This window comes from Anomaloglossus baeobatrachus, chromosome 3, assembly GCF_048569485.1.
Source record: "Anomaloglossus baeobatrachus isolate aAnoBae1 chromosome 3, aAnoBae1.hap1, whole genome shotgun sequence".
NCBI classification, from domain to species: Eukaryota; Metazoa; Chordata; class Amphibia; order Anura; family Aromobatidae; genus Anomaloglossus; species Anomaloglossus baeobatrachus.
Genome location: NC_134355.1, coordinates 23844382 through 23870709, shown reverse-complemented (window position 1 = coordinate 23870709; position 26328 = coordinate 23844382). Strand labels below are relative to the sequence as shown.

Below are 26328 nucleotides of genomic sequence, written 5' to 3'. Positions count from 1 at the left end.
ATGCAGACCCAAAACCGGGCCCCAAAAATACAGACCCAATACACAATAAGACCAAAGACCACACCCACAAATTACAGACCCCAGACCAGACCACTCTGACAACACCAAACCAGACCCCCTAAAAAATATAGATGGCAGATGAGACCCCCAAATGCAGATCTCAAACCAGACAACTTAAATAAAGGCTCTAGACTAAACTCTTGATAAACTGACCCCAGATGAGAACCTAAAAAGACCCCAGAACAAACTATTTAAGGAAATACGGGCCCCGGTTGAATATATACGAGTAAATAGACACTATGCCACTTAAACTCACAAAGACACTATGCCCACTTAAACTCACAAAGGCCTCAGACCAGACCCCTAAACACAGACCTAATACCAGACCCTTTTACAAATACGGACTTCCTGAGTTGCTACAGGACGGACATAAATATCAGTGTGTGGATGTGTCATATGAGGAGGATTCATACATCATTAACCCCTTAGTGACGGAGCTAATTTTCACCTTAATGACCAGACCAAATTTTGCACTTCTGACCAGTGTCACTTCATGAGGTTATAACTCTGGAACGCTTCAACGGATCCCGGTGATTCTGAGATTGTTTTTTCGTCACATATTGGACTTCATGTTAGTACCAAATTTAGGACAATATTTTTTGTGTTTATTTATGAAAAAAATTGAATATTGGCAAAAATTTTGAAAATTTAGCAATTTTCAACTTTTGAATTTTTATACCGTTAAACCAGAGATTTCTGTGACACAAAATAGTTAATAAATAACATTTCCCACATGTCTACTTTACATCAGCACAATTTTGGAAACAAAATTTTTTTTCGTTAGGAAGTTAGAGGGGTTCAAAGTTAGCGGTCAGAGGGGGATCGTTGCGATGACACGCATGACTTCATTTTTTTAGGGACCACATCACATTTGAAGTGACTGTCAATAGGCCTAATGAAGTGACAGTAAATACCCAAAAGGACCACCATTATAAAAACCTGCACCCCCCAAAGTACTCGCAAAACCACATTCAAGAAGTTTATTAACCCTTCAGGTGCTTCACATGAACAAAAGCAATGTGGAATGAAAAAAAAGCAAAAATTAAATTTTACCTAAAAATGTTGCTCTAACCCAAATTTATTCACTTTTAGAAGACCTAACACAACAAAATGGACCCCAAACTTGTTCCCCACTTTCTTATGAGTGCGCCGATACCCCACATGTGGTCAGAAACCTCTGTTTGGACAAATGGGAGGGCTCGGAACAGAAGGAGCAATATTTGAATTTTGAAAGCAAATTTGCTGAAATAGATTGCGGGCACCATGTTGCATTTACAGGTCCGCTAAGGTACCTAAACAGAAGAAATCCTCAAGGCTTCTATCTAAGGGTATAGTGAGCATTTTAGATCCACAGGTACTTCACAGATTTTGTTAACGTTACGTTGTCATATTGAAAATTTTAATAATTTTCTCAAAATGTTGCTTTAGCATCAATTTTCTCACTTTTTCAGAGGTAATTCCAAAAATTTGACCTCAAGGTTTGTTAACCACTTTTTTATGAGCGCGGTGATACCTCACATGTGGTCTGAAACCTTTGTTTGGACAAATGGGAGGGCTTGGAACGAAAGGAGCAATATTTGAATTTTGAAAGGAAATTTGGCTGAAAAAGATTGCGGGCACCATGTCACATTTGGAGGACCCCTAAGGTACCTAAACAGCAGAAACCCCCACACAAGTGACCCCATTTTGGAAACTAGGCCCCTCAAGGAATTTATCTAGATGTTTGGTGAGTACCCTGAACCCCCAGGTGCTTCACAGATTTTATAACGTTGAGCCATGAAAAAAAAAAAAAAAAAATTTTACCACAAAATTGTTATTTCAACCAGGTAGCTTTTTTTTTTACAAGAGTAAAAGGAAAAAATTCAGCATAACATTTATTGTGCAATTTCTCCTGAGTTTGGCGATACCTTATATTGTGGAAAATCAACTGTTTGGGCGCATGGCAGGGCTCGGAAGGGGAGGAGTGCCATTTGACTGCAAAATTGGCTGGAATCAATAGCGACGCCAGGTTGCATTTGGAGAGCCCCTGAGGTGCCTAAACAGTGGAGGTCCCCCACAAGTGACTCCATTCTGGAAACAAGACACCTCAAGGCTTTTATCTAGGTGTATAGTGAGCAGTATGAATCCACGAATACTTCACAGAATTTGATAAGCTTAGGTTGCCATATTGAAAATTTTCATTTTTTTCACAAAAATGTTGCTTCAGCATCAAATTTCTCACTTTTTCAGAGACAACAACAAACCGTGGACCCAACAGGTTGTTATCCAATGTCTTGTGAGCACAGGGATACCCACATGTGGCCAAAAACCTCTGTTTGGATAAATGGGAGGGCTTGGAATGGAAGCAGCACCATTTGAATTCTGGAAAGTTGAAATAAATTGCGGGCACCATGTCACATTTGCAGGGCCCCTTGGGTACCTATACATTAGAAACCCCCACAAGTGACCCCATTTTGGAAACTGGATTTTATTCAGGAGTATAATAAGCATTTTGAATCCACAGGTACTTCACAAAAATGTTGCTGTAGCAACCATGTCTCACTTTTAGGCTATGTGGCCATGAGCCAGCGACACGGCGTCTAGTACACAGTGTCAGCCTCCTGCAGAGATGTGAGTGTTGTCCACGGGAGAACGCAGCTGCCCATGCCCACGATTTGGGTTCAGGGCCGCTGTGGAGCTCTATGCTACCTGCAGAGAACACTCATCTCCGCAGCATAAATTGACATGCTGAGGCTCGGGAAGCTGCGCCACAGGTCAGTTTATGTCGGCGGAGAAAAGAAGCACATTGGGCAAGCACATAGGGCATGGGATTTCTAAAAAATCCTTCCACTGTGCTTCTACTGCACAATGCAGCGTTATGGACACAGGGAAAACACTCTGCGCCCAAAACGCTGCCAATCCCGATTGTGGGCGCACAGCCTAAAATGCTACAATGGATGAATGGATACATGTCAAACATATATAACGTCCCACCCCCTGCATATTCTAAGCTGGCGCCCTTTAGTGCCTTTCATGTGGCACTAAAGGGTGCCTAGCCTTGTATTTAGCCCCCCAAAAAAATAATAATTAAAATAAACGACGTGGGGGTCCCCCCCATTTTTGATAGCCAGCTAGGGTAAAGCAGACAGCTGTAGCCTGCAAACCACAGCTGACAGCTTCACCTTGGCTGGTGATCAATTTGGAGGGCTCCCCAGGCGTTTTTTTTAAAAAAAAAAAAAACGTGGGGTCCCCCCCAAATTAGATCACCAGCCAAGGTGAAGCGGACAGCTGGGGTCTGGTATTCTCAGGGTGGGAAGAGCCATGGTTATTGGACTCTTCCCAGCCTAAAAATAGCAGGCCGCAGCCGCCCCAGAAGTGGCGCATTCATTAGATGCGCCAATCCTGGCGCTTCGCCCCAGCTCATCCCGCGCCCTGGTGCGGTGGCAGACGGGGTAATATATGGGGTTGATACCAGCTGTAATGTCACTTGGCATCAAGCCCTGGGTTAGTGATGTCACGGCATCTAAACAGATACCCGACATCACTAACCCAGGTCAAGTAATAGACAAAAAAAAAAAAGACAAAAAAAAAATTTATTTGAAAAAAAAACTCCCCGAAACATTCCTCTTTCCCCAATTTATTGAAAATAAAGAAATTACGGTCGCTGTAATCCGCTGTAATCCGTGAGGTCCCACGCCGACTCTGGATCTTCTAGAATATGGGGGGGCACGTTCAGGGAACGTATCCCCCATTTTCTGGAAGAGCAAGCTCTCCATGAGCAGTGTGGGTGCAGTAATCTGAGAATACTGCACTCACACTGCCCCGGTCCAACTTAGGGCAGAGTGACCTGCAGTAACCTCATTCCAGAATATGAGGGGCACGCTCACAGAACGTACCCCCCATTTTCTGGAACAGCAGTCTCTCCATGTGAGGACCACACTCCTCACATGGAGAGACTGCTGATTACTGCACTCACTCTCCCCCGGTCCACAGTGGAGCAGCCTGTGCATCAGCGACGTCAGCGTCCCTGCAAGACTGACGTCGCTGATGCACAGGCTGCTCCACTGTGGACCGGGGGGAGGAATCCAGCTGACAGCCGCTGTCTGCGCATGCGCCGTCAGCATTCAAGAAGGAGGCGGCGTGATCGCGGGACGGATCACCAGACAGGTAACGTATGACCGGGGGCTGGGGGGGGGTGATGGGGGGGTGACCTAGTGGGACCTGGGGGGACCTGGGGACACCTTTCTGCCGCATGTGACGTGTCACATGCGGCAGAAAGAGCAGAATGAATGCGGGGGAGGGGGGGTGGCTCTGGAGACCCGGAGGGGGCTCCGGTGACCAGAGGGCTCCGGTGGACCGGAGGAGGGGTCAGGGGGGAGGACATTTCCCTCCGATCTGAAATGTTTGATCATTTCAGATCGGAGGGAAATGAATGCAGAGCCGGCGGCGGCAGTTTTCAGCGCGCGTCGGCGCCATCTTGCACGCTCCGGAGGGGGGCTCTGAAGAACTGGAGGGGGCTCCAGGGACCAAAGAGCTCCGGTGTACCGGAGGAGAGGTCAGGAGGGGGACATTTCCCTCCGATCTGAAATGTTTGATCATTTCAGATCAGAGGGAAATGAATGCAGAGCCGGTGGCGGCGGGAGTTTTCAGCGCGCGTCGGCGCCATCTTGGATTTTACGGGGGGGGGGGGGGGGGGTGGTTTGGGTTGGATGGATTTCTCCGGTACCGGGGGCTTTGGGGGCACTAAGGGCCACATTTATTTCTCATCTGACATGTTTGATCACGTCAGATGAGAAATAAATAGATTTTACCAGCCATTTTTTTTTTTTTTATGTTGTCGCCGGTATACGGTGTATACCGGCGATCGCATTAACGGGGTGCATAAAAAACACCCCGATTCATAATCTGGGGGGTCTCAGCTACCCCCGGTAGCTGAAACCCCCGAGATTTTTCGTCACTGGGGGGCGCTACAGGGTTTTTTCCGGCCTGACGTCTCAAGACGTCGGAACAGAATAAGTACCCTGTTTTTCCGACGTCTTGAGACGTTAGGCCGTCGCTATGGGGTTAAAGGGGTCCTCAGCACGTCCTAATGTAAATGGAAATGGTCTTATAGGCCCCGCACCCATTAAATGTGGACACCGGTGGAGCGGCAGGAGAACAAATGCCGGAGATGTAACCCTCCATAAGATGAGCCATGGGCATTGTGATGGAGGAAGAGGTCAGAGGAGAGGGGAAGGTGACCGCCCCGCCCCCGTACACGGTGTCATGTGTGACTACAGAATTAGCCGGGATAGAGGAGGACTGGCAGCTACAAGAGGCCGATTGGCACTATCAGGAGTCCGCAGACCGGCTTATCGCCCACAAAAGAGCTCCGTGGCAGCAGGCCAAAGATTAAAAACTAAAGACGGCTACCAGGCCGGCTAATTCACGTCAGAGCTTTGCAGAGCGCGCTGGCACGGCGGAGCATTACTGCCCGTTAAAGGAGCGACTCTTAAGCTCCTTAGGAATGCGGGGGCCATCTGCGGTGCCATCTGTCACAACATTTTTAAAGAAAAGGCTGTGGAGGAATCTGAGGTATTTTCAGCTGCTGCTCGGATGGAGGTTACCTGACTCCGGAAAGTCGCCCCTAAAGATGGAGTCACCAGATACAGAGGGGCGCTTCCTCCTCACAGCAACCCCGTCCTGCCAGTTCTTAATCAGATCTCATTAGGAAAATAGGGGGTGAAAAATCAGAGGCCTAAATAGGAGCCTCTAATATAGCCGTCACTCAGCTTTCCGACAGCCCTGAAAGGCAAAGCTGTGTGGGAGAAACCTCCTGCCGCTCAGGACCCCCAGATATAATATGATATATAATAAGGCGACGGTGTCGGGGTCACCACGGGACATGGCGGCTGCCAACGAGACAAAAGCAGCCGTAATCCTATAACATAAAGAGCTCACAGGTAAACATAGCAAACATGGCAGCCCTGTCCTCACCGACGGCACATGAGCGGTCACTGCCTCCCCCTCCTGAAATACTCTGTGCTGCACTGCACGGACTCTCATATCTTACGTCTTTATCCAAAGCGGCATCTAATGACCTGCAGAACGGTCATGTGCAAAAAGTCATCAAATAAAACAAGATATTGGCACAATCTAAGGAATATCACAGGCCATGGACTTCTTCCCATATGTCGGATAGGTGACCTGACCACTGGGGGCGCCACGGATAATGATCCACGTTCCACACAAACACACGGGGGGGACATACGGGCACCAGGCGTATATGTGCCTTTAACAGCAGTGACTGGCAGTAGTTTTGCTGATTTAAGGCTATGTTCACACGTTGCGATTTTTTATTTGTGCATTTTTTTAATACACATTTTTTGGCTTTTCACAGTACCAAAAATAGCAACAAAAAAGAGGAGCTAAAAACTCCCCCAAAAATGTATTATAAAATGTACTCACAGCAAAAAAGGGAAACCAGTCCAGTTAGCCCAGGCCAACACATCTAATGCACAAACAGGATGCAGACAAGCCTCTCAACATGATGGACACTTCACAGGTGCAAGGTAAATTGCACACTAGTGGCGCGCATAGGGCACTGTTCACACTTGTATGCGCATGGTGTCCAGCCAGCAACCTATTACCACGCCCTTACTATTAGATTAGGCGGGTGTCCATCATGTTGAGAGGCTTGTCTGCATCCTGTTTGTGCATTAGATGTGTTGGCCTGGGCTAACTGGACTGGTTGCCCTTTTTTGCTTGTGAGTACATTTTATAATACATTTTTGGGGGAGTTTTTATCTTCTCTTCTTGTTGCTATTTTTGATATTTATCAGTGTAGGGACCCGCAAGCGTGAGGATCTGTGATGAGGATTGCGGGCTTACGTACATTGGCCAATTTACAAACTAATACCTCAAATATATTTTATATGTATTTTTTGCACTTTGACTATGCGGGGTGCAGCCGGGCCTCTTAATACGGCCGTGCATAGTGGAATTTCTGTCCCTTGCGTGCTGCAGTGAGTAGTGTCCGGGTAACCCGCCTAATCTAATAGTAAGGGCGTGGTAATAGGTTGCTGGCTGGACACCATGCGCATACAGGTGTGAACAGTGCCCTATGCGCGCCACTGGTGTGCAATTTACCTTGCACCTGTGAAGTGTCCATCATGTTGAGAGGCTTGTCTGCATCCTGTTTGTGCATTAGATGTGTTGGCCTGGGCTAACTGGACTGGTTGCCCTTTTTTGCTGTGAGTACTTTTCACCGTACCAGCAAAATATATGAGGTTTCAGAAATCTCATGCACAATTGATTTTTTTTTCCTCTAAACTGCACCATGTCAATTCTTTCACCTTAGAAAGCAATGAAAGTGCAAGAACGCAACCAGGCATTTTTGCTCCTTTTTTGGAAAATTTAATTAAACTTTATTAACCATGATTTGTAGACCAATAACACATAATCTGCACCAAAACAAGCAGCGGCCCTGATACTTGTAAGCAGTTTCTTTGCAGCCCACAGTGCAAATTTTGCAGGAAAAAAGCAACATGTGAACATGGCCTAACTCCTGCAATGCTGCAGTCATTTAACTGGCATAACAATGCTTCACGGCCGTGTCGGCTCCTGTTGCCCTTTCCACCCTATGATGCAGCCATAGTGCGCTGATGGGATGACATGATAGCTGAAAGCCAACTGAAGGCCCCGTCGGCCACCATCTTTGTACAGCCATGAAGGAGATCGCTAATTTCACCATACACTGCAACACTATAGTATCACATTATATAGCACAAAAGGTACAAGTTCAACTCCTGTAAAGGGACTAAAAAAAAAAAAAAAAAAAAATGAAGAAACAATAAAAATTATATGTTAAATCACCCCCCTTCTTTGAAAACATGGGTATTCCCATCTCCAAGATCCTATCCTGATATGTAGTAGGTGTAGTAGTAATAATATTATTATTATTATTATTATTAGCAAATGTGTCCAATTAGGAATGTAGTATAGTTCTCCTGATTAGCTGTGTCACATAACTCATGTGCAGGGCATTGCAGTAGCTTAGGTATCTCCATGGTTACGACCACGCATATAGGGACAGTTAGGAAGCCATCGTTACGACCACTCATATAGGGACAATTAGGTATCCATGGTTACAACCACTCCTATAGGGACAGGTAGGGTATCCATGGTTACGACCACTCCTATAGGGACAGAAAGGGTATCCATGGTTACGACCACTAATATAGGGACAGTTAGGTATCCATGGTTACGACCACTTATATAAAGTTAGGTATCCATGGTTACAATCACTCATATGGAGACAGTTGGGTATCCATGGTTACGATCACTCATATGGGGACAGTTAGGTATCCATGGTAACAATCACTCATATAGGGACAGTTCGTTATCAATGGTTACGACCACTTACATAGGGAAAGTTGGGTATCCATGGATACAACCATGAGCAAATAAGCCATGCCAATGCCCTGCACATGAGGTAAGTGACAATTGCTAAATTAGGAGAACTATACTACATTTCTAATTGGAGGTATTGGCTAATATTATTATTATAATAATAATGATATACGGTACTGTGTGTATTGGCATACCCCATTAAGTACCGCCCGTCCGATCCATCAAAATATAAAATTGCTACTTTTTTATTCTACCTTTTACTAGAAATTGGACAACCCCTAATATCTGAACTACATTTACAACACAAAATCATTATAGAAGGGCAAAAAAAGAGCAGTTGCCCGTAGCAACCAGATTTCAGCTCATTTCCTAAAGGCCTGATGGAAAATAAAACCAGTAACCTGATTGGTTGCTTTGGGAGGCTCTGCCAATCCGATTTCAACTTTTATTTCTCTATAAAAATAGAAGCTGTAATCTGATTGGAAGAGTTGCCTGCAGTAACGTATCACAATGCAGCTTTCATTTTCTATGAAACAAGGCAAGCGATCTGATTGGTAATTACTCCACTGTTACGTTGGCCTCGTTTCTAAGCGATGATCTGATTATATACTGAGATGACCAGAAAGAGAACCAACAATAAAACCACAGACGGATGGAAAGAATGAGGAGGCAAAAATGTTAATTAAGAGGGTTCAGTTAATAAAATGAAATCCAGGAGTCTAATAAAATGGCTGACATAATACCCCCGAATTTAGCAACTGTAAAATGCTTAATGGTCGGAAACACACAACTACTGCCAAGATGGCACCAGCCGAAAGTGGAAGGGGTGTAGCATGGAGCCTGAAATAAAAGAGGGGCAATGTCCTAATGAAAACCATCACTGCGGACAATAAGTAATACTGGCAACAATGTTATACAAAGGAGCAGTAGTATAGTACTTATATTCTTGTACATAGGAGCAGTATTATAGTAGTTATATTCTTGTATATAGGAGCAGTATTATAGTAGTTATATTCTTGTACATAGGGGCAGTATTATAGTAGTTATATTCTTGTACATAGTGGGCAGTATTATAGTAGTTATATTCTTGTACATAGGAGCAGTATTATAGTAGTTATATTCTTGTACATAGGAGCAGTATTATAGTAGTTATATTCTTGTATATAGGAGCAGTATTATAGTAGTTATATTCTTGTACATAGGAGCAGAATTATAGTAGTTATATTCTTGTACATAGGGGCAGTATTATAGTAGTTATATTCTTGTACATAGGGGCAGTATTATAGTAGTTATATTCTTGTACATAGGAGCAATATTATAGTAGTTATATTCTTGTACATAGAGGCAGTATTGTAGTAGTTATATTCTTGTACATAGGGGCAGTATTATAGTAGTTCTATTCTTGTACATAGGGGCAGTATTATAGTAGTTCTATTCTTGTATATAGGGGCAGTATTATAGTAGTTATATTCTTGTACATAGGGAGCAGTATTATAGTAGTTATATTCTTGTACATGGGGACAGTATTATAGTAGTTATATTCTTGTACATAGGAGGCAGTATTATAGTAGTTATATTCTTGTACATAGTGGGCAGTATTATAGTGGTTATATTCTTGTACATAGGGGCAGTATTATAGTAGTTATATTCTTGTACATAGGGGCAGTATTATAGTAGTTATATTCTTGTACATAGGAGCAGTATTATAGTAGTTATATTCTTGTACATAGGAGCAGTATTATAGTAGTTATATTCTTGTACATAGGGGCAGTATTATAGTAGTTATATTCTTGTACATAGGAGGCAGTATTATAGTAGTTATATTCTTGTACATAGGAGCAGTATTATAGTAGTTATATTCTTGTACATAGGGGCAGTATTATAGTAGTTATATTCTTGTACATAGGAGGCAGTATTATAGTAGTTATATTCTTGTACATAGGAGGCAGTATTATAGTAGTTATATTCCTGTACATAGAAGCAGTATTATAGTACTTACGGTATATTCTTGTACATAGGGGCAGTAGTATAGTAGTTATATTTTTGTACATAGGGGGCAGTATTATAGTAGTTATATTCTTGTACATAGGGGCAGTATTATAGTAGTTATGTTCCTGTACATAGGAGCAGTATTATAGTACTTATATTCTTGTACATAGGGAGCAGTATTATAGTAGTTATATTCTTGTACATAGGGGCAGTATTATAGTAGTTATATTCTTGTACATAGGAGCAGTATTATACTAGTTAAATTCTTGTACATAGGGGCAGTATTATAGTAGTTATATTCCTGTACAAAGGGGCAGTATTAGGCTATGTGCCCACGGGAGCTCGTACCTGCGGATATATCTGCAGGTACGGCCGCAGGTTTACCGCAACTTTCCTGTGAGCATCCGCAGCTATTTTAAGCTGCGTTAGTACAGCAGAATAGCTGCGGTAAACCTGCGGACTTTCATGCGATTTACCTGCGTACGTCCCGGCCTCTATCTCCATAGTGGAGACCGGAATTTCCGCAGGAATAATTGACATGCAATTACGTGCGGCTGCGGGACATGCGCAGCATATTCCACAGCCGCACATTCCGCAACGTGGACACAGACACTCCCCATGTCCCATAGGATAACATGGGGAGTGTCTGTACTTGCTGAAACCTGCAGATTTATCTGGAAAATCCAGATAAATCCGCAGGTTTTCCGCAGCAAAATCCGCAGAAGCAAGCTCTCGTGGACACATAGCCTTATAGTAGTTATATTCTTGTACACAGGGGGCAGTATTATAGTAGTTATATTCTTGTACATAGGGGGCAGTATTATAGTAGTTATATTCTTGTACATAGGCGCAGTATTATAGTAGTTATATCTTGTACATAGGGGCAGTATATAGTAGTTATATTCTTGTACATAGGGGAAGTATTATAGTAGTTATATTCTTGTACATAGGGGAAGTATTATAGTAGTTATATTCTTGTACATAGGGGAAGTATTATAGTAGTTATATTCTTGTACATAGGGGAAGTATTATAGTAGTTATATTCCTGTACATAGGGGCAGTATTATAGTAGCATTGTTGTAATTAATTGTATATAATTTCTATATCCCGTGTTCCTTTGCTTTTCTCCGTCTTCCCCCGTTCTAGGAGGGGTCCGCCTTCCGCCTACACAGGGTAATACCTAGCGTTCTGCAGAGACATTGATCAGGCCCGGTTTTTGCCTTCTTTGTAAGGAAATGTTGTTTTCCAGATGAATAAGAGAAGTTATCAAAAAGCCAGAACTAGAAAGCGGAGACAATAAACCTGGCAGACGCTGGCATGTGGCCGGACATGAAAGGGATGTTCAGCATACTGAGAAGGAAGAGGGGTCCTCGGGGAGCGGTGTGTGGAGTGCACAGCGAGGGGCGAGCTCTACTCCTGGTACATCGCTGCGAGTTTGACATTATCGGCTGAGATGGCAGCAATGTACATGACACTCTGCAGAAAGTGAAACGCAGGACGCAGCGGGCACCGGCTTATCAAGAAATGTGGACTCGAGTTGAAAATACATTTCAGAGGAACTGTGCGATAAAAGAAGAGGGTCCTAATTTTGATGGACCCTCATCTAGAGTTGGAGAGAAAGAAACATTATGAGGCATATTCTTCAATTTTGAGAACTCAGCACATCTCTGCATTACCCTGTTTCCCCCAAAAAGCCGTAGTAGGACTTTAGGGAATTTTTGAGTATGCTTAAAATATAAGCCCTCCTCTAAAAATAAATCATAGTTGTGGTTCCATTAGTAAGTGTTCAAGAAACTAAAAAAAGCTAAAGAATACAAGCAGCACTCTTCATCAAAGAAAGCAGATCCCCCCCCCCAAAGAAAGCAGATCCCCCCCCCAAAGAAAGCAGACCCCCCCAAAGAAAGCAGACTCCCCCCAAAGAAAGCAGACCCCCCCCCCCAAAGAAAGCAGACCCCCCCCCAAAGAAAGCAGACACCCCCCCCAAAGAAAGCAGACACCCCCCCCCCCCAAAGAAGGCAGACACACCCCCCAAAGAAGGCAGACACACCCCCCAAAGAAGGAAGACACACCCCCAAAGAAGGAAGACACACTCCCCAAAGAAAGCAGACACCCCCACCAAAGGCAGACCCCTCCCCCCCAAAAGAAGGCAGATCCCCCCCAAAGAGGCAGACCCCCCCCCAAAGAAGGCAGACACCCCCCCCCCAAAGAAGGCAGACACCCCCCCCCAAAGAAGGCAGACACCCCCCCCCAAAGAAGGCAGACACCCCCCAAAGAAAGCAGACACCCCCCAAAGAAGGCAGACACACCCCCAAAGAAGGAAGACACACCCCCCAAAGAAGGAAGACACACCCCCCAAAGAAGGAAGACACACCCCCCAAAGAAGGAAGACACACCCCAAAGAAGGAAGACACACCCCCAAGAAGGAAGACACCACCCCCCCAAAGAAGGAAGACACACTCCCCAAAGAAAGCAGACACACACCCCCAAAGAAAGCAGACTCCCCTCCCAAAGAAGGCAGACACCCCCCCCCCCCAAAGAGGGCAGACACCCCCCCCCCAAAGAGGGCAGACACCCCCCCCAAAGAAGGCAGGACACACCCCCAATGAGAGAAAGCAGACCCCCCAAAAGAAAGCAGACACACCCCCAAAGAAAGCAGACACACCCCCCCAAAGAAAGCAGACACACACCCCCAAAGAAAGCAGACACACACCCCCAACGAAAGCAGACCCCCCCCCCCCAAAGAAAGCAGACACACCCCCAAAAGAAGGCAGACACACCCTCAAAAAAAGAAAAAAGGCAGACTTCCCCAAATTTCTTTGGGGAAGGCAGACACTCCCAAGGGAAAGCAGACACCCCCCAAAAGAAAGCGGATCTCCCCCTTCACAAAAAAAGTTGCACTCATTAGACTCCAAACAATTACAGTGGGCCAGTGCTGATGGTGGATGGGCTCTCAACATAGAGATCTGCGTTGCCGTCAGGTCCCTCGCTGCTCCAGTTGCGTTGCCCTCCATCTTTCACACACAGATCGAGTTCCAGTATCACTCCTGCAAGTGATGCTGCTTCCAGTCACCAGGGGGAGCCAATCGCAGGGGGACCTGACAGCGACACAGATCTGTATGTGAGAGCCAATTTACTTCCATACTCTAATTGTTTGGGGTCTGGTAAGTGCGATTCTTTTAGGGGGTGTCTGCTTTTTTTGGGGGGCAAACTTAGCACTACATAGAGAATATTAAATGTAAGCAGGTAATTTAACCCTTTGCAGATATGGTCTATACCCACCACTATAGGAGGGGTTCTACATCATGAGAATAAGAGGATCAGATAAGACAATGTGCGTCTGAGCCAGTATTAGGAGGAACACACAATGCTGAGGTTCCAGAATGTGATGATTATATCTGGATAAATGTTGATTTTTTATTTCTTCAAGAATAAATGTGGATTGTTGTTCATGAGAAAATATAAGACATCCCCTGAAAATAAACCCTGGAGCATCTTTCACCCCTTGTTCCTTGGAGGGATGATCGAGGCAACCATCTTCACACAGCAAATAATTACAATTCCATGCGGCCCCTGAATTTCCTCCAAAGATCGCTCGCTGCAATCCAGCATAAAGCCGATCGTAAAAAGAAAAAGTGCGAGCGGAACAAGCACATCATTTCATATATGGCGGAACCATCTGGGAAAAGTATTGACGAGAGGCTAAATCTCTCAATAACCCGACAGCAGTCACCAGAAAGGCCGACCGTGGAGTCCGGTCAGCGTTACCATCACATAACACTGTATACCGGAAAATTTAAAGGGATTGTCCACTTTGGATAAGTCATTAGCAATAAGTGTATCAAAGGATCGCTGGCAGTCAGCAGTGAGGAATCCTGGCAGTAAGGGTTTCATTTCTCTGCAGCGCCACCACAGGTAAAATGAGGTATTACAAGTGATATAAGAATCATGGACTTGTCCGGTCCTTCAGAGGATGAGATCCATATTAATGAGAAATCTTCCCCTTCCAATTGGCAGCAAACTTAGCTTAGAATACAAGGTTTGAGCCCCTTCCCTATAATACTCCCTCCTATGTACAAGAATATAACTACTAGGGTGGAACGGTGGCTCAGTGGTTAGCACTATTGTCCTTTGGTGGCTCAGTGGTTAGCACTATTGTCCTGTGGTGGCTCAGTGGTTAGCACTATTGTCCTGTGGTGGCTCAGTGGTTAGCACTATTGTCCTGTGGTGGCTCAGTGGTTAGCACTGCAGTCTTGCAGAGCTGGGGTCCTGGGTTCAAATCCCACCAAGGACACCATCTGCAAGGAGTTTGTATGTTCTCCCCGTGTTTGCGTGGGTTTCCTCCGGGGTCTCCGGTTTCCTCCCACACTCCACAGACATACAGATAGGGGCTCTAGATTGTGAGCCCCAATGGGGACAGTGTTGCCAACGTATGTAAAGCGCTGTGGAATTAATAGCGCTAAATAAATAAATAAATAAAATTATTATTATTAATTATTCCCTGGAGCGGAGCTGCAATACCGACCTCAGCCAGAGTACAGGGGAGGCGCCGTTCTTGGAAGAGGCAGCCATGTTTTTCTAATCCTAGACGACCCCTTTAAAGGAGGTCAGACCTATGAAAGGTTCCTTACCTGTGGACGTAGTGAAGCTGGTGGACCGAATCGATAGCCATGACCATTTCGGCCAGGTAGAATCGCGCCATGTCCTCCGGTAGCCGATCCTCAAACTTACTGAGGAGAGTGAGGAGGTCTCCACCAACATAATAATCCATAACCAGGTACTGGGGGGAAAAAAAAAAAATAACGAGGGTTCAAATCAATATTATGTCACATTCAGAGCTGCATTCATAATTCTGCTGCTGCCTGCTACTCTTCACTGCATGTACAGTTCTAGGAACAGGTCTTATTTTTTGTTTTGGGGTACGATAGAGGATGTAAAAGGGGGAGAAAAGGGGCCATTCCAGGTTTGGAGATTTACCCTCACCCACAACCCACAGGCCTGAATATTACTGTGGGAGCAGCGCTGCAGTGTAAAGCACAGCCGTAGATTGACGGCTGCTGGATATAAATGGAAAGTGATGGAGTCATTAAGCTCTGGCTTTATAATATAACGTTTTATATATAAACATTCCGGAGTGATTTCTGGCCGGAGCGCGGAGTTTCCGATATTTTTCCATCTTTTGCTGTGTTAACACTCGGGATACATTTGGGGTAAGATGTTTTCATAAGGATTTCGGAAGGGTTTAGCGCACTTACATCAGAATTACAGGGACAGATCTATGACTAAGCAGCTGTCAAATCCCCCCCCCACCCCATCACCCCCCCGGGGCAGAGACCCCCCTAGAGGCCTGACCCTGCCCCTCACCACTGCTTCACCTAGCGGACCCAATGCCCTAACAAAGTCAGCAAAGGAGGTAACATGCCGCATTTTTACATAAATTAACTTTTCTTATAAACTTTGATTAGGCTATCAGAATTGTCAAGACCTCCGCTAGCTGTCAGTGAATGGCAATAAACCTGTTCAAATGCACAGTTTGGCTTTTACAGCCTATGTGCTTCCCACACAATCGACTTTGAGAAGGGCTATAAAAAAAAAAAATTGTTCCGGCATGGAATTGATCCCAGGTATCTGACCAGATGCCGATCCCCATATAAGTCTATGGGGGCAAAAATCTGGCACTAAAAATAGGGAGAGAAGGAATAGGAGCAAGCGCGTAATACTTAAGAGTCTCCGGCTTAGCTGTCAATGGTCCCGTGGCCGTCCATTCTTCTTACAGGGCCGATCATTAGCCTCATGCATATGCACTGCTTTCCCCGCCCGCCGGCGTCTGATTGGTTGCAGTCAGATCCGCCCCCACCCTGAGTGACAGCCTGTCTGACTGGTTTCAATCACAGACACTGTCTGCGGGTCTATATTGGTGTGTAAAAAAAAAAAAAAAAAATTGGCATAAGGTCCCCCCATATTATGATACCAGCACAGATAAAGCATACGGCTATTGGCTGCAGCCCACAGTCGTGCGCTTATCTTGGCTGTTTATCAAAACAAAAAGGAACCACATGCAGCTTTTTTTTTAAATTATTTAAATAAATAATTTAAAAAACAGAGTGCAGTCCCCCCCCCCCCTCAATTTTGATACCTAACCATGATCAAGCCCCACAGCTGGGGGCTGGTATTCTTAGGCTGGGTTGACCTATAGTTATTGGGGCCAACCCAGCCTAAAAATAGCAGCCTCCAGCCGCCCATGATTGTTGCATCCATTAGATATCAGCGACAATCCTAGAACTTTACCCGGCTCATTCCGATTGTCCTGGTGTGGTTAATAACAGGCCCACAGCTGCCACTAAGCCCTAGCTTAGTAATGGGGAGGGTCTACGAGACCCCCCCCCCACTTCTCAAATACAAATTTGTGTTTATTTCTTTTCATTTACAAACACTGAAAAAATCCTTTATTTGCAATTAAAGACAAAAAAGCACGCTTTTTCACCCCTTTATTAACCCCAAAAATACTCCTGAAGGTCTGACGAAAATCACACGAGGTCCCACGACGATCCCAGCTTGGCTACATCTAAAGTGACAGCAAGTTGCCATAGAACATGATCACCCGCAGTGAGCTTCAGGCAAAAAATGAGCTGCAGTGATCAGCAGTGACATCACTCATGTTAGTTGCGGTCACAGCTGGAGCTTCCCACGGTCTTCCACCTGTGAACGCAGATAACTTGATTTCAGGTGATTTCAAGTGACCTGCGGTCACAGGTGATGGCCCGTGGGAACCTCCAGCTGTGACTGCAACTAACCTGTGTGAAGTCTCCGCTGATCGCAGTGGCTCATTCTCTGCTTGAAGCTCACAGCAGACGGTCATGTGCTATGGCTGTGTGCTGTCACTTCAGATGTAGCAGAGCTGGAATCGTTGTGGGACCTCATGTGGATTGTGTCGGATCTGGATAATTTTTGGGTTACTAAAGTGGTGAAAGAGGGTGTTTTTTGTCTTTTACTCCGAAAAAAAGATTTTTTTTTCAGTGTGTCTTTATTTCTTTTCACTTACAGATTAATAATGGGGGGGTCTCAGAGACAATTCCCATTACTAATCTAGGGCTTAGTGGAAGCTGTGAGCTGTTATTAACCCCTTACTACCCAGATTGCCACCAGACCAGGGCAATCGGGAAGAATGAGGTAAAGTTCCGGGAATGTCGCACCTCATGAATGTGACAATCCTGGGCGACTATACGCTGCTATTTTTAGCCCAGGGAAACCCAATAAGCATGGGTCTCCCCAGCCTGAGAATACCAGCCACCAGCTGTCGGGCTTTATCATGGCTGGGTATCAAAATTGACGGGGACCGCACGCCGTTTTTTAAAATTATTTAAAAAAAATTAAACAAAAAACCCGCATGTGGTTCCTCTTATTTTGGTACAGATAAGAGTAACGGCTGGGGGCTGCAGCCTGTAGCCGTATGCTTTATCTGTGCTGGGTAACATAAAACGGGGGGACCCTACGCCACTTTTTATCTATTTTTACACCAATAAAGACCTGCAGACAGCGCCTGTGATTAGGAGCATTAGATAGGCTGTCACTCAGCGTGGGGGCGTGTCTGACTGCAACCAATCACAGACCTCAGTGGGTGGGGAAAGCAGTGCATATGCAATAAAGGCAATGAGCGGCCCCGGAAATGGATGAGCGGCCAGGAAGCAGTTACAGCCATGACGGAGACTTGGTAAGTATAAAGCACTTTTTTTTTTTTGTAAAACTTCCCAAGTTACTGGATCCAGATCTTTAGCCAGAATTCCCTAAGAATTCTGGGCCCGAGTCTGGCATTCGATACGTTTGAAACCGCACGGATCTGCTGGACTTTTACAGTCGGGGTGCGTCCATCACTAGTGATCTGCTAATAAGGAATGTTCCCTTACACTAGCAGCAAGCAGAGATCTTGAGAAGTAAGATAAAGCCATAGAACGTATAGAGTGCATCCTGTCGGTACTACCAGTACTAGGACTTTCTGGGCACAAATCAGGCAGGTAATTTATTTACACCCATTTCCTCTGACTTTTTGCATTTCGGCGTGATATTTTCTGCAGTGTTACATTGTGGGATTCGTAGTCTTCACTCTTTTCCGCCTCTACTCTATTTTGGAGAACAACAAAAGGAGAACTCACCAGGTAGTTGTCGTCCTGGAAGGCATAGTGCAGGGTGGTGATCCACTGGCTGTCGCCGTACACCAATACGTCCCTTTCTTCCCGGAAACAGGCTGTCTGAGGGGCAGAAATCGGCAAAGTCAAAGATGGAAAATATCAATACTTCTCACCCCCCCCGCCCCTTCTCTCCAAAAGTGTCCCTTTTTGAACATCTGAGATCACATAAATATACAAAGTAAGAAGGACTAGACAATACATTACAAACTGCGGAGCAGAATTCACCACTCCAGAGCTGAAATCTCCTTGCTTATTCCGTGTCTTCACACTCTGCACCGCCATCTGATACAAGAAGTAATAACTACTCCCTAATATTATAGGCGCTAAGCTATTATGACTGTCCGACATCAGACTTGCTGACAGTTTCTGATTTTTCCCCCGCAGAATTACGAATGCAGCTCTGGCTGCTTGGTTATAAATTTTAACAAAGGTGAATGATTTTTCACCCATTTTGCAGCAATTTCATGGACACTGCAGGAGTTTCTCTCATGGTTGTCTACATCCGCTGCTCACATTCCTGCTTTTTTTTCCTTTATTGTTTTCTGCACAGAAATGTATATTTTTCCGCATAAGGAAAAATATTAGCTTTTCATAGGATGCCAAATGTGCTCATATATATGACATGAATACACAAGCATATAAAGGGTATACAGTGCTGGCCAAAAGTATTGGCACCCCTGCAATTCTGTCAGAGAATACTCGGTTTCTTCCTGAAAATGATTGCAATCACAAATTCTTTGGTATTATCTTCATTTATTTTGCTTGCAATGAAAAAACACAAAAGAGAATGAAACAAAAATCAAATCATTGATCATTTCACACAAAACTCCAAAAATGGGCCAGACAAAAGTGTTGGCACCCTTAGCCTAATACTTGGTTGCACAACCTTTAGCCAAAATAACTGCACACAACCGCTTCCGGTAACCATCAATGAGTTTCTTACAATGCTCTGCTGGAATTTTAGACCATTCTTCTTTGGCAAACTGCTCCAGATCCCTGAGATTTGAAGGGTGCCTTCTCCAAACTGCCATTGTGAGATCTCTCCACAGGTCTTCTATGGGGTTCAGGTCTGGACTCATTGCTGGCCACTTTAGTAGTCTCCAGTGCTTTCTATCAAGCCATTTTTCTAGTGCTTTTTGAAGTGTGTTTTGGGTCATTGTCCTGGTGGAAGACCCATGACCTCTGAGGGAGACCCAGCTTTCTCAGACTGGGCCCTACATTATGCTGCAAAATTTGTTGCTAGTCTTCAGACTTCATAATGCCATGCACACGGTCAAGCAGTCCAGTGCCAGAGGCAGCAAAGCAACCCCAAAACATCAGGGAACCTCCACCATGTTTGACTGTAGGGACCGTGTTCTTTTATTTGAATGCCTCTTTTTTTTTTCCTGTAAACTCTATGTTGATGGCTTTTCCCAAAAAGCTGTACTTTTGTCTCATCCGACCAGAGAACATTCTTCCAAAACGTTTTAGGCTTTCTCAGCTAAGTTTTGGCAAACTCCAGCCTGGCTTTTTTATGTCTCGGGGTAAGAAGTGGGGTCTTCCTTGGTATCCTACCATACAGTCCCTTTTCATTCAGACGGCGACTGATAGTACGGGTTGACACTGTCGTACCCTCGGACTGCAGGGCAGCTTGAACTTGTTTGGATGTTAGTCGAGGTTCTTTATCCACCATCCGCACAATCTTGCATTGAAATCTCTCGTCAATTTTTCTTTTCCTTCCACATCTAGGGAGGTTAGCCACAGTGCCATGGGCTTTACACTTCTTGATGACACTGCGCACCGTAGACACAGGAGCTTTCAGGTCTTTGGAGATGGACTTGTAGCCTTGAGATTGCTCATGCTTCCTCAGAATTTGGATTCTCAAGTCCTCAGACAGTTCTTTGGTCTTCTTTCTTTTCTCCATGCTCAATGTGGTGCACACAAGGACACAGGACAGAGGTTGTGTCAACTTTACTCCATGTCACCTGCTGCAAGTGTGATTTATTATTGCCAGCACCTGTTAGGTGCCACAGGTAAGTTACAGGGGCTGTTATTACACAAATTACAGAAGCATCACAGGATTTTTCAAACAGTGCCAATACTTTTGTCCACACCCTTTTTTATGTTTGGTGTGGAATTATATCCAATTTGGCTTTATGACAATTTTTTTTTTCTTTTTCATTGAAGACAAATTAAATGAAGATAATACCAAAGAATTTGTGATTGCAATCATTTTCAGGAGGAAAATGAGTATTATCTGACAGAATTGCAGGGGTGCCAATACTTTTGGCCAGCACTGTATGGGTCACATGACTGTCCTACTACAGAGAGTGTTACAGGTAGAAGGATCAGGCATACTGCTTTTAACATGCCCAATCTTTTTTTTTTTAGGCCATTTCTCAAGGGATCAGGTAGAAGTCTGACCCAAATCACGTCATCGAAGGAGACAAATGTTAAAAGGAAAAAACTAAGACGACAGCCAACAAACAAATAAAAAAACAAAAAAAACAAATAAAAATCACTATTTTCCCAGAATTTGACTTTTGGAAAACAGAAGTTTTGCGAAGCGGCCGTCGCTGCCAGAACACATGTGCGGAGCGAGGAGGAAAAGTACAAGCGCGCGGAATTTGTGCAGGAACTATTCACCTCTCCGCTGAGAGCAGCTACATTTCAACAAGGTTATTCTTGGCAAAAAAAAAATAGTCCCTAAAAAGGACGAGCGAAGAAGAGGATTTTTTTTTTGGTGTATTCTGAAGAAGCAAAAAGTTTATTTTACTTTCAAAAAGTCACGTAAATACGGCCAAGATAAATGTGTTTAGGACAGAAAACCCGAAACTTGTGAAACGCCAGAGGGGGTGTAAAACCGCCAGAAAGTGCAAGTAAATAGGCACATAATGTAAGAAACCTGTTCTGTGCGCAAAAGGAACCAAACTATTTCAGATGTTGGAGGCTGAAAAAAGATGGAGATCTGCTCATTAAACAGGTTTCAGCTGAAGTGGATATTTTTTCCTGTTCTCCCAGTCTATTGGAAGGGAAAAGAGCTTATATCTCCCCCATCCAAAGTATATAACTAATACTGACTGCCAAGTACAAGAATATAACTACTATAATACTGCCCCATATGTACAAGAATATAACTACTATAATACTGCCCCTATATACAAGAATATAACTACTATAATACTGCCCCTATGTACAAGAATATAACTACTATAATACTGCCCCTATATACAAGAATATAACTACTATAATACTGCCCCTATGTACAAAAATATAACTACTATAATACTGCCCCTATGTACAAGAATATAACTACTATAATACTGCCCCTATGTACAAGAATATAACTACTATAATACTGCCCCTATGTACAAGAATATAACTACTATAATACTGCCCCCTATGTACAAGAATACAACTACTATAATACTGCCCCATATGTACAAGAATATAACTACTATAATACTGCCTCATATGTACAAGAATATAACAACTATAATACTGCCCCATATGTACAAGAATATAACTACTATAATACTGCCTCTATGTACAAGAATATAACTACTATAATACTGCCCCCTGTGTACAAGAATATAACTACTATAATACTGCCCCATATGTACAAGAATATAACTACTATAATACTGCCCCTATGTACAAGAATATAACTACTATAATACTGCTCCTATGTACAAGAATACAACTACTATAATACAGCCCCATATGTACAAGAATATAACTACTATAATACTGCCTCATATGTACAAGAATAAAACTACTATAATACTGCCCCCTATGTACAAGAATATAACTACTATAATACTGCCCCCTATGTACAAGAATATAACTACTATAATACTTCCCCTATGTACAAGAATATAACTACTATAATACTGCTCCTATGTACAAGAATATAACTACTATAATACTGCTCCTATGTACAAGAATATAACTACTATAATACTGCCCCTATGTACAAGAATATAACTACTATAATACTGCCCCTATGTACAAGAATATAACTACTATAATACTGCCCCTATATACAAGAATATAACTACTATAATACTGCCCCTATGAACAAGAATATAACTACTATAATACTGCCCCTATCTACAAGAATATAACTACTATAATACTGCCCCTATGTACAAGAATATAACTACTATAATACTGCCCCTATGTACAAGAATATAACTACTATAATACTGCCCCCTATGTACAAGAATACAACTACTATAATACTGCCCCATATGTACAAGAATATAACTACTATAATACTGCCTCATATGTACAAGAATATAACAACTATAATACTGCCCCATATGTACAAGAATATAACTACTATAATACTGCCTCTATGTACAAGAATATAACTACTATAATACTGCCCCCTGTGTACAAGAATATAACTACTATAATACTGCCCCATATGTACAAGAATATAACTACTATAATACTGCCCCTATGTACAAGAATATAACTACTATAATACTGCTCCTATGTACAAGAATACAACTACTATAATACAGCCCCATATGTACAAGAATATAACTACTATAATACTGCCTCATATGTACAAGAATAAAACTACTATAATACTGCCCCCTATGTACAAGAATATAACTACTATAATACTGCCCCCTATGTACAAGAATATAACTACTATAATACTTCCCCTATGTACAAGAATATAACTACTATAATACTGCTCCTATGTACAAGAATATAACTACTATAATACTGCTCCTATGTACAAGAATATAACTACTATAATACTGCCCCCTATGTACAAGAATATAACTACTATAATACTGCCCCTATATACAAGAATATAACTACTATAATACTGATCCTATGTACAAGAATATAACTACTATAATACTGCCTCCTATGTACAAGAATATAACTACTATAATACTGCCCCCTATGTACAAGAATATAACTACTATAATACTGCCCCCTATGTACAAGAATATAACTACTATAATACTGCCCCTATATACAAGAATATAACTACTATAATACTGCCCCTATATACAAGAATATAACTACTATAATACTGATCCTATGTACAAGAATATAACTACTATAATACTGCCCCTATGTACAAGAATATAACTACTATAATACTGCCCCCTATGTACAAGAATATAACTATTATAATACTGATCCTATGTACAAGAATATAACTACTATAATACTGCCCCTATGTACAAGAATATAACTACTATAATACTGCCCCTCTGTACAAGAATATAACTACTATAATACTGATCCTATGTACAAGAATATAACTACTATAATACTGCCCCTATGTACAAGAATATAACTACTATAATACTGCCCCTGTGTACAAGAATATAACTACTATAATACTGCCCCTGTGTACAAGAATATAACTACTATAATACTGCCCCCTATGTACAAGAATATAACTACTATAATACTGCCCCTATGTACAAGAATATAACTACTATAATACTGCCCCTATGTACAAGAATATAACTACTATAATACTGCCCCTGTGTACAAGAATATAACTACTATAATACTGATCCTATGTACAAGAATATAACTACTATAATACTGCCTCCTATGTACAAGAATATAACTACTATAATACTGCCCCCTATGTACAAGAATATAACTACTATAATACTGCCCGTGTACAAGAATATAACTACTATAATACTGATCCTATGTACAAGAATATAACTACTATAATACTGCCTCCTATGTACAAGAATATAACTACAATAATACTGCTCCTATGTACAAGAATATAACTACTATAATACTGCCCCTATGTACAAGAATATAACTACTATAATACTGCTCCTTTCTATAATATAATAGTTTCCAGATTGTAATAGAAGAGTTTGCTAATAATTACAGCAGCAGATGACATTAGGACAGATCTATGACTAAGGAGACCGCAGAGAAGTGAGGCTTTTACCCAGAATGCTGCTCAGGAGCAGTAAAGACCTGAAATCTGGAAGACGTCTTGGACATGGACTGCTGTCATGGAGAATTGTGTTTATCAAATATTTTGCCCTGGGAAAGAATCCGGAGAAGGGCAGAGAATGTTTTCCTGGCATCGTCGCTCACGTTTCCCCCAGGTCTTCTGAAGACCTCGGACACCTGCAGCTGCAGCCGAGGAACTACAAGTCTAAGCAGCCCGTGTATATAGACCGCTGCCACAATGTATATATCACTTATCCGATTATCACCTCAATAATCACTGCTTCCCCCGAACGTATATGCAGAAAACGCTGTTCATACCAATATTCCGGATTCATGAACATAATACCAACAGAGCAGTTAGGACTGACACCTGCGCAGTAAGAGCTGATGAAGAGGAGGACTGGGGACTATAAGGGCTTCTTTTTAGCCTCTCAGGGTCTGCGGAAAGCTGGATGATCGCTTCTATAAATGTATTTCCAGTAACGAACGCCTCCGTCCAATTAGCAGGAAAAATAAAATCTATATTTTGCATAAACAGTAAAATATTTACATTTTACAACCTCAGACCAAAACCACAAAACCACACGTGACGAGGAAACGAAGAGCGGCGAAGGATAAGTGACGGCTCGTCTGCGCCGCTACGGAAAGAAAAACACCAAAATAAAAAGCTACAAATCATCACTTCAAAAACTGATCCGTGCGTCCGAACCGCGAAGCTTTGAGCGCGGCCCACGCACCCGGGGTTTATTTGTTTTGAACGTCACCTTCATTAAAGTTTATGTTCTGATAGAGCGGAGTTTTACAGGGGAGGCCATGCCAAATATATATATATTTTTATAATAATATTTATTTGTTTATGTGATTCTAACTTTTAATTTTTTTTTTATTTTGTGTAAAAAAAATTTTTTTATTTTTTTATTTTTACACAATTTTTTAAATCACAAAGAATTGAACTTGTGATTGTTTGTACCACAGTATGGTAGTATATATTAAATAAAGACGTTCTCTTGTCAAGTCCACCCACAGGATTTGGTTCATAAAATGGCACAAAGATGATAGTGGCTGGGGGTCTTTAGCAGGCTCACAACTGTTGTAACAGCCCATCAGTTCCGTGCGGTTGTGTCATTCTTGTACATAGGGGGCAGTATTATAGTAGTTATATTCTTGTATATGGGAGCAGTATTATAGTAGTTATATTCTTGTATATGGGAGCAGTATTATAGTAGTTATATTCTTGTACATAGGGGCAGTATTATAGTAGTTATATTCTTGTACATAGGGGCAGTATTATAGTAGTTATATTCTTGTACATAGGGGCAGTATTATAGTAGTTATATTCTTGTATATGGGAGCAGTATTATAGTAGTTATATTCTTGTACATAGGGGCAGTATTATAGTAGTTATATTCTTGTACATAGGGGCAGTATTATAGTAGTTATATTCTTGTACATAGGGGCAGTATTATAGTAGTTATATTCTTGTACATAGGGGCAGTATTATAGTAGTTATATTCTTGTACATAGGAGCAGTATTATAGTAGTTATATTCTTGTACATAGAGGCAGTATTATAGTAGTTATATTCTTGTACATAGGAGCAGTATTATAGTAGTTATATTCTTGTGCATAGAGAGCAGTATTATAATAGTTATATTCTTGTACATAGGGGTTAGTATTATAGTAGTTATATTCTTGTACATAGGGGCAGTATTATAGTAGTTATATTCTTGTACATAGGGGTTAGTATTATAGTAGTTATATTCTTGTACATAGGGGCAGTA

The 26328-nt window shown here is 42.6% G+C and overlaps 1 protein-coding gene across 1 annotated transcript in view; it reads right to left on the bottom strand.

Moving 5' to 3' along the window:
* Positions 1 to 26328, bottom strand: part of CDC42BPA (CDC42 binding protein kinase alpha) — a 165393-nt gene that overhangs the window by 81705 nt on the left and 57360 nt on the right. Inside the window, 3 exon segments of the mRNA XM_075341427.1 lie at positions 6016 to 6119; positions 15048 to 15196; positions 18567 to 18662. Coding sequence (XP_075197542.1) covers positions 6016 to 6119; positions 15048 to 15196; positions 18567 to 18662 — 349 coding nt within the window.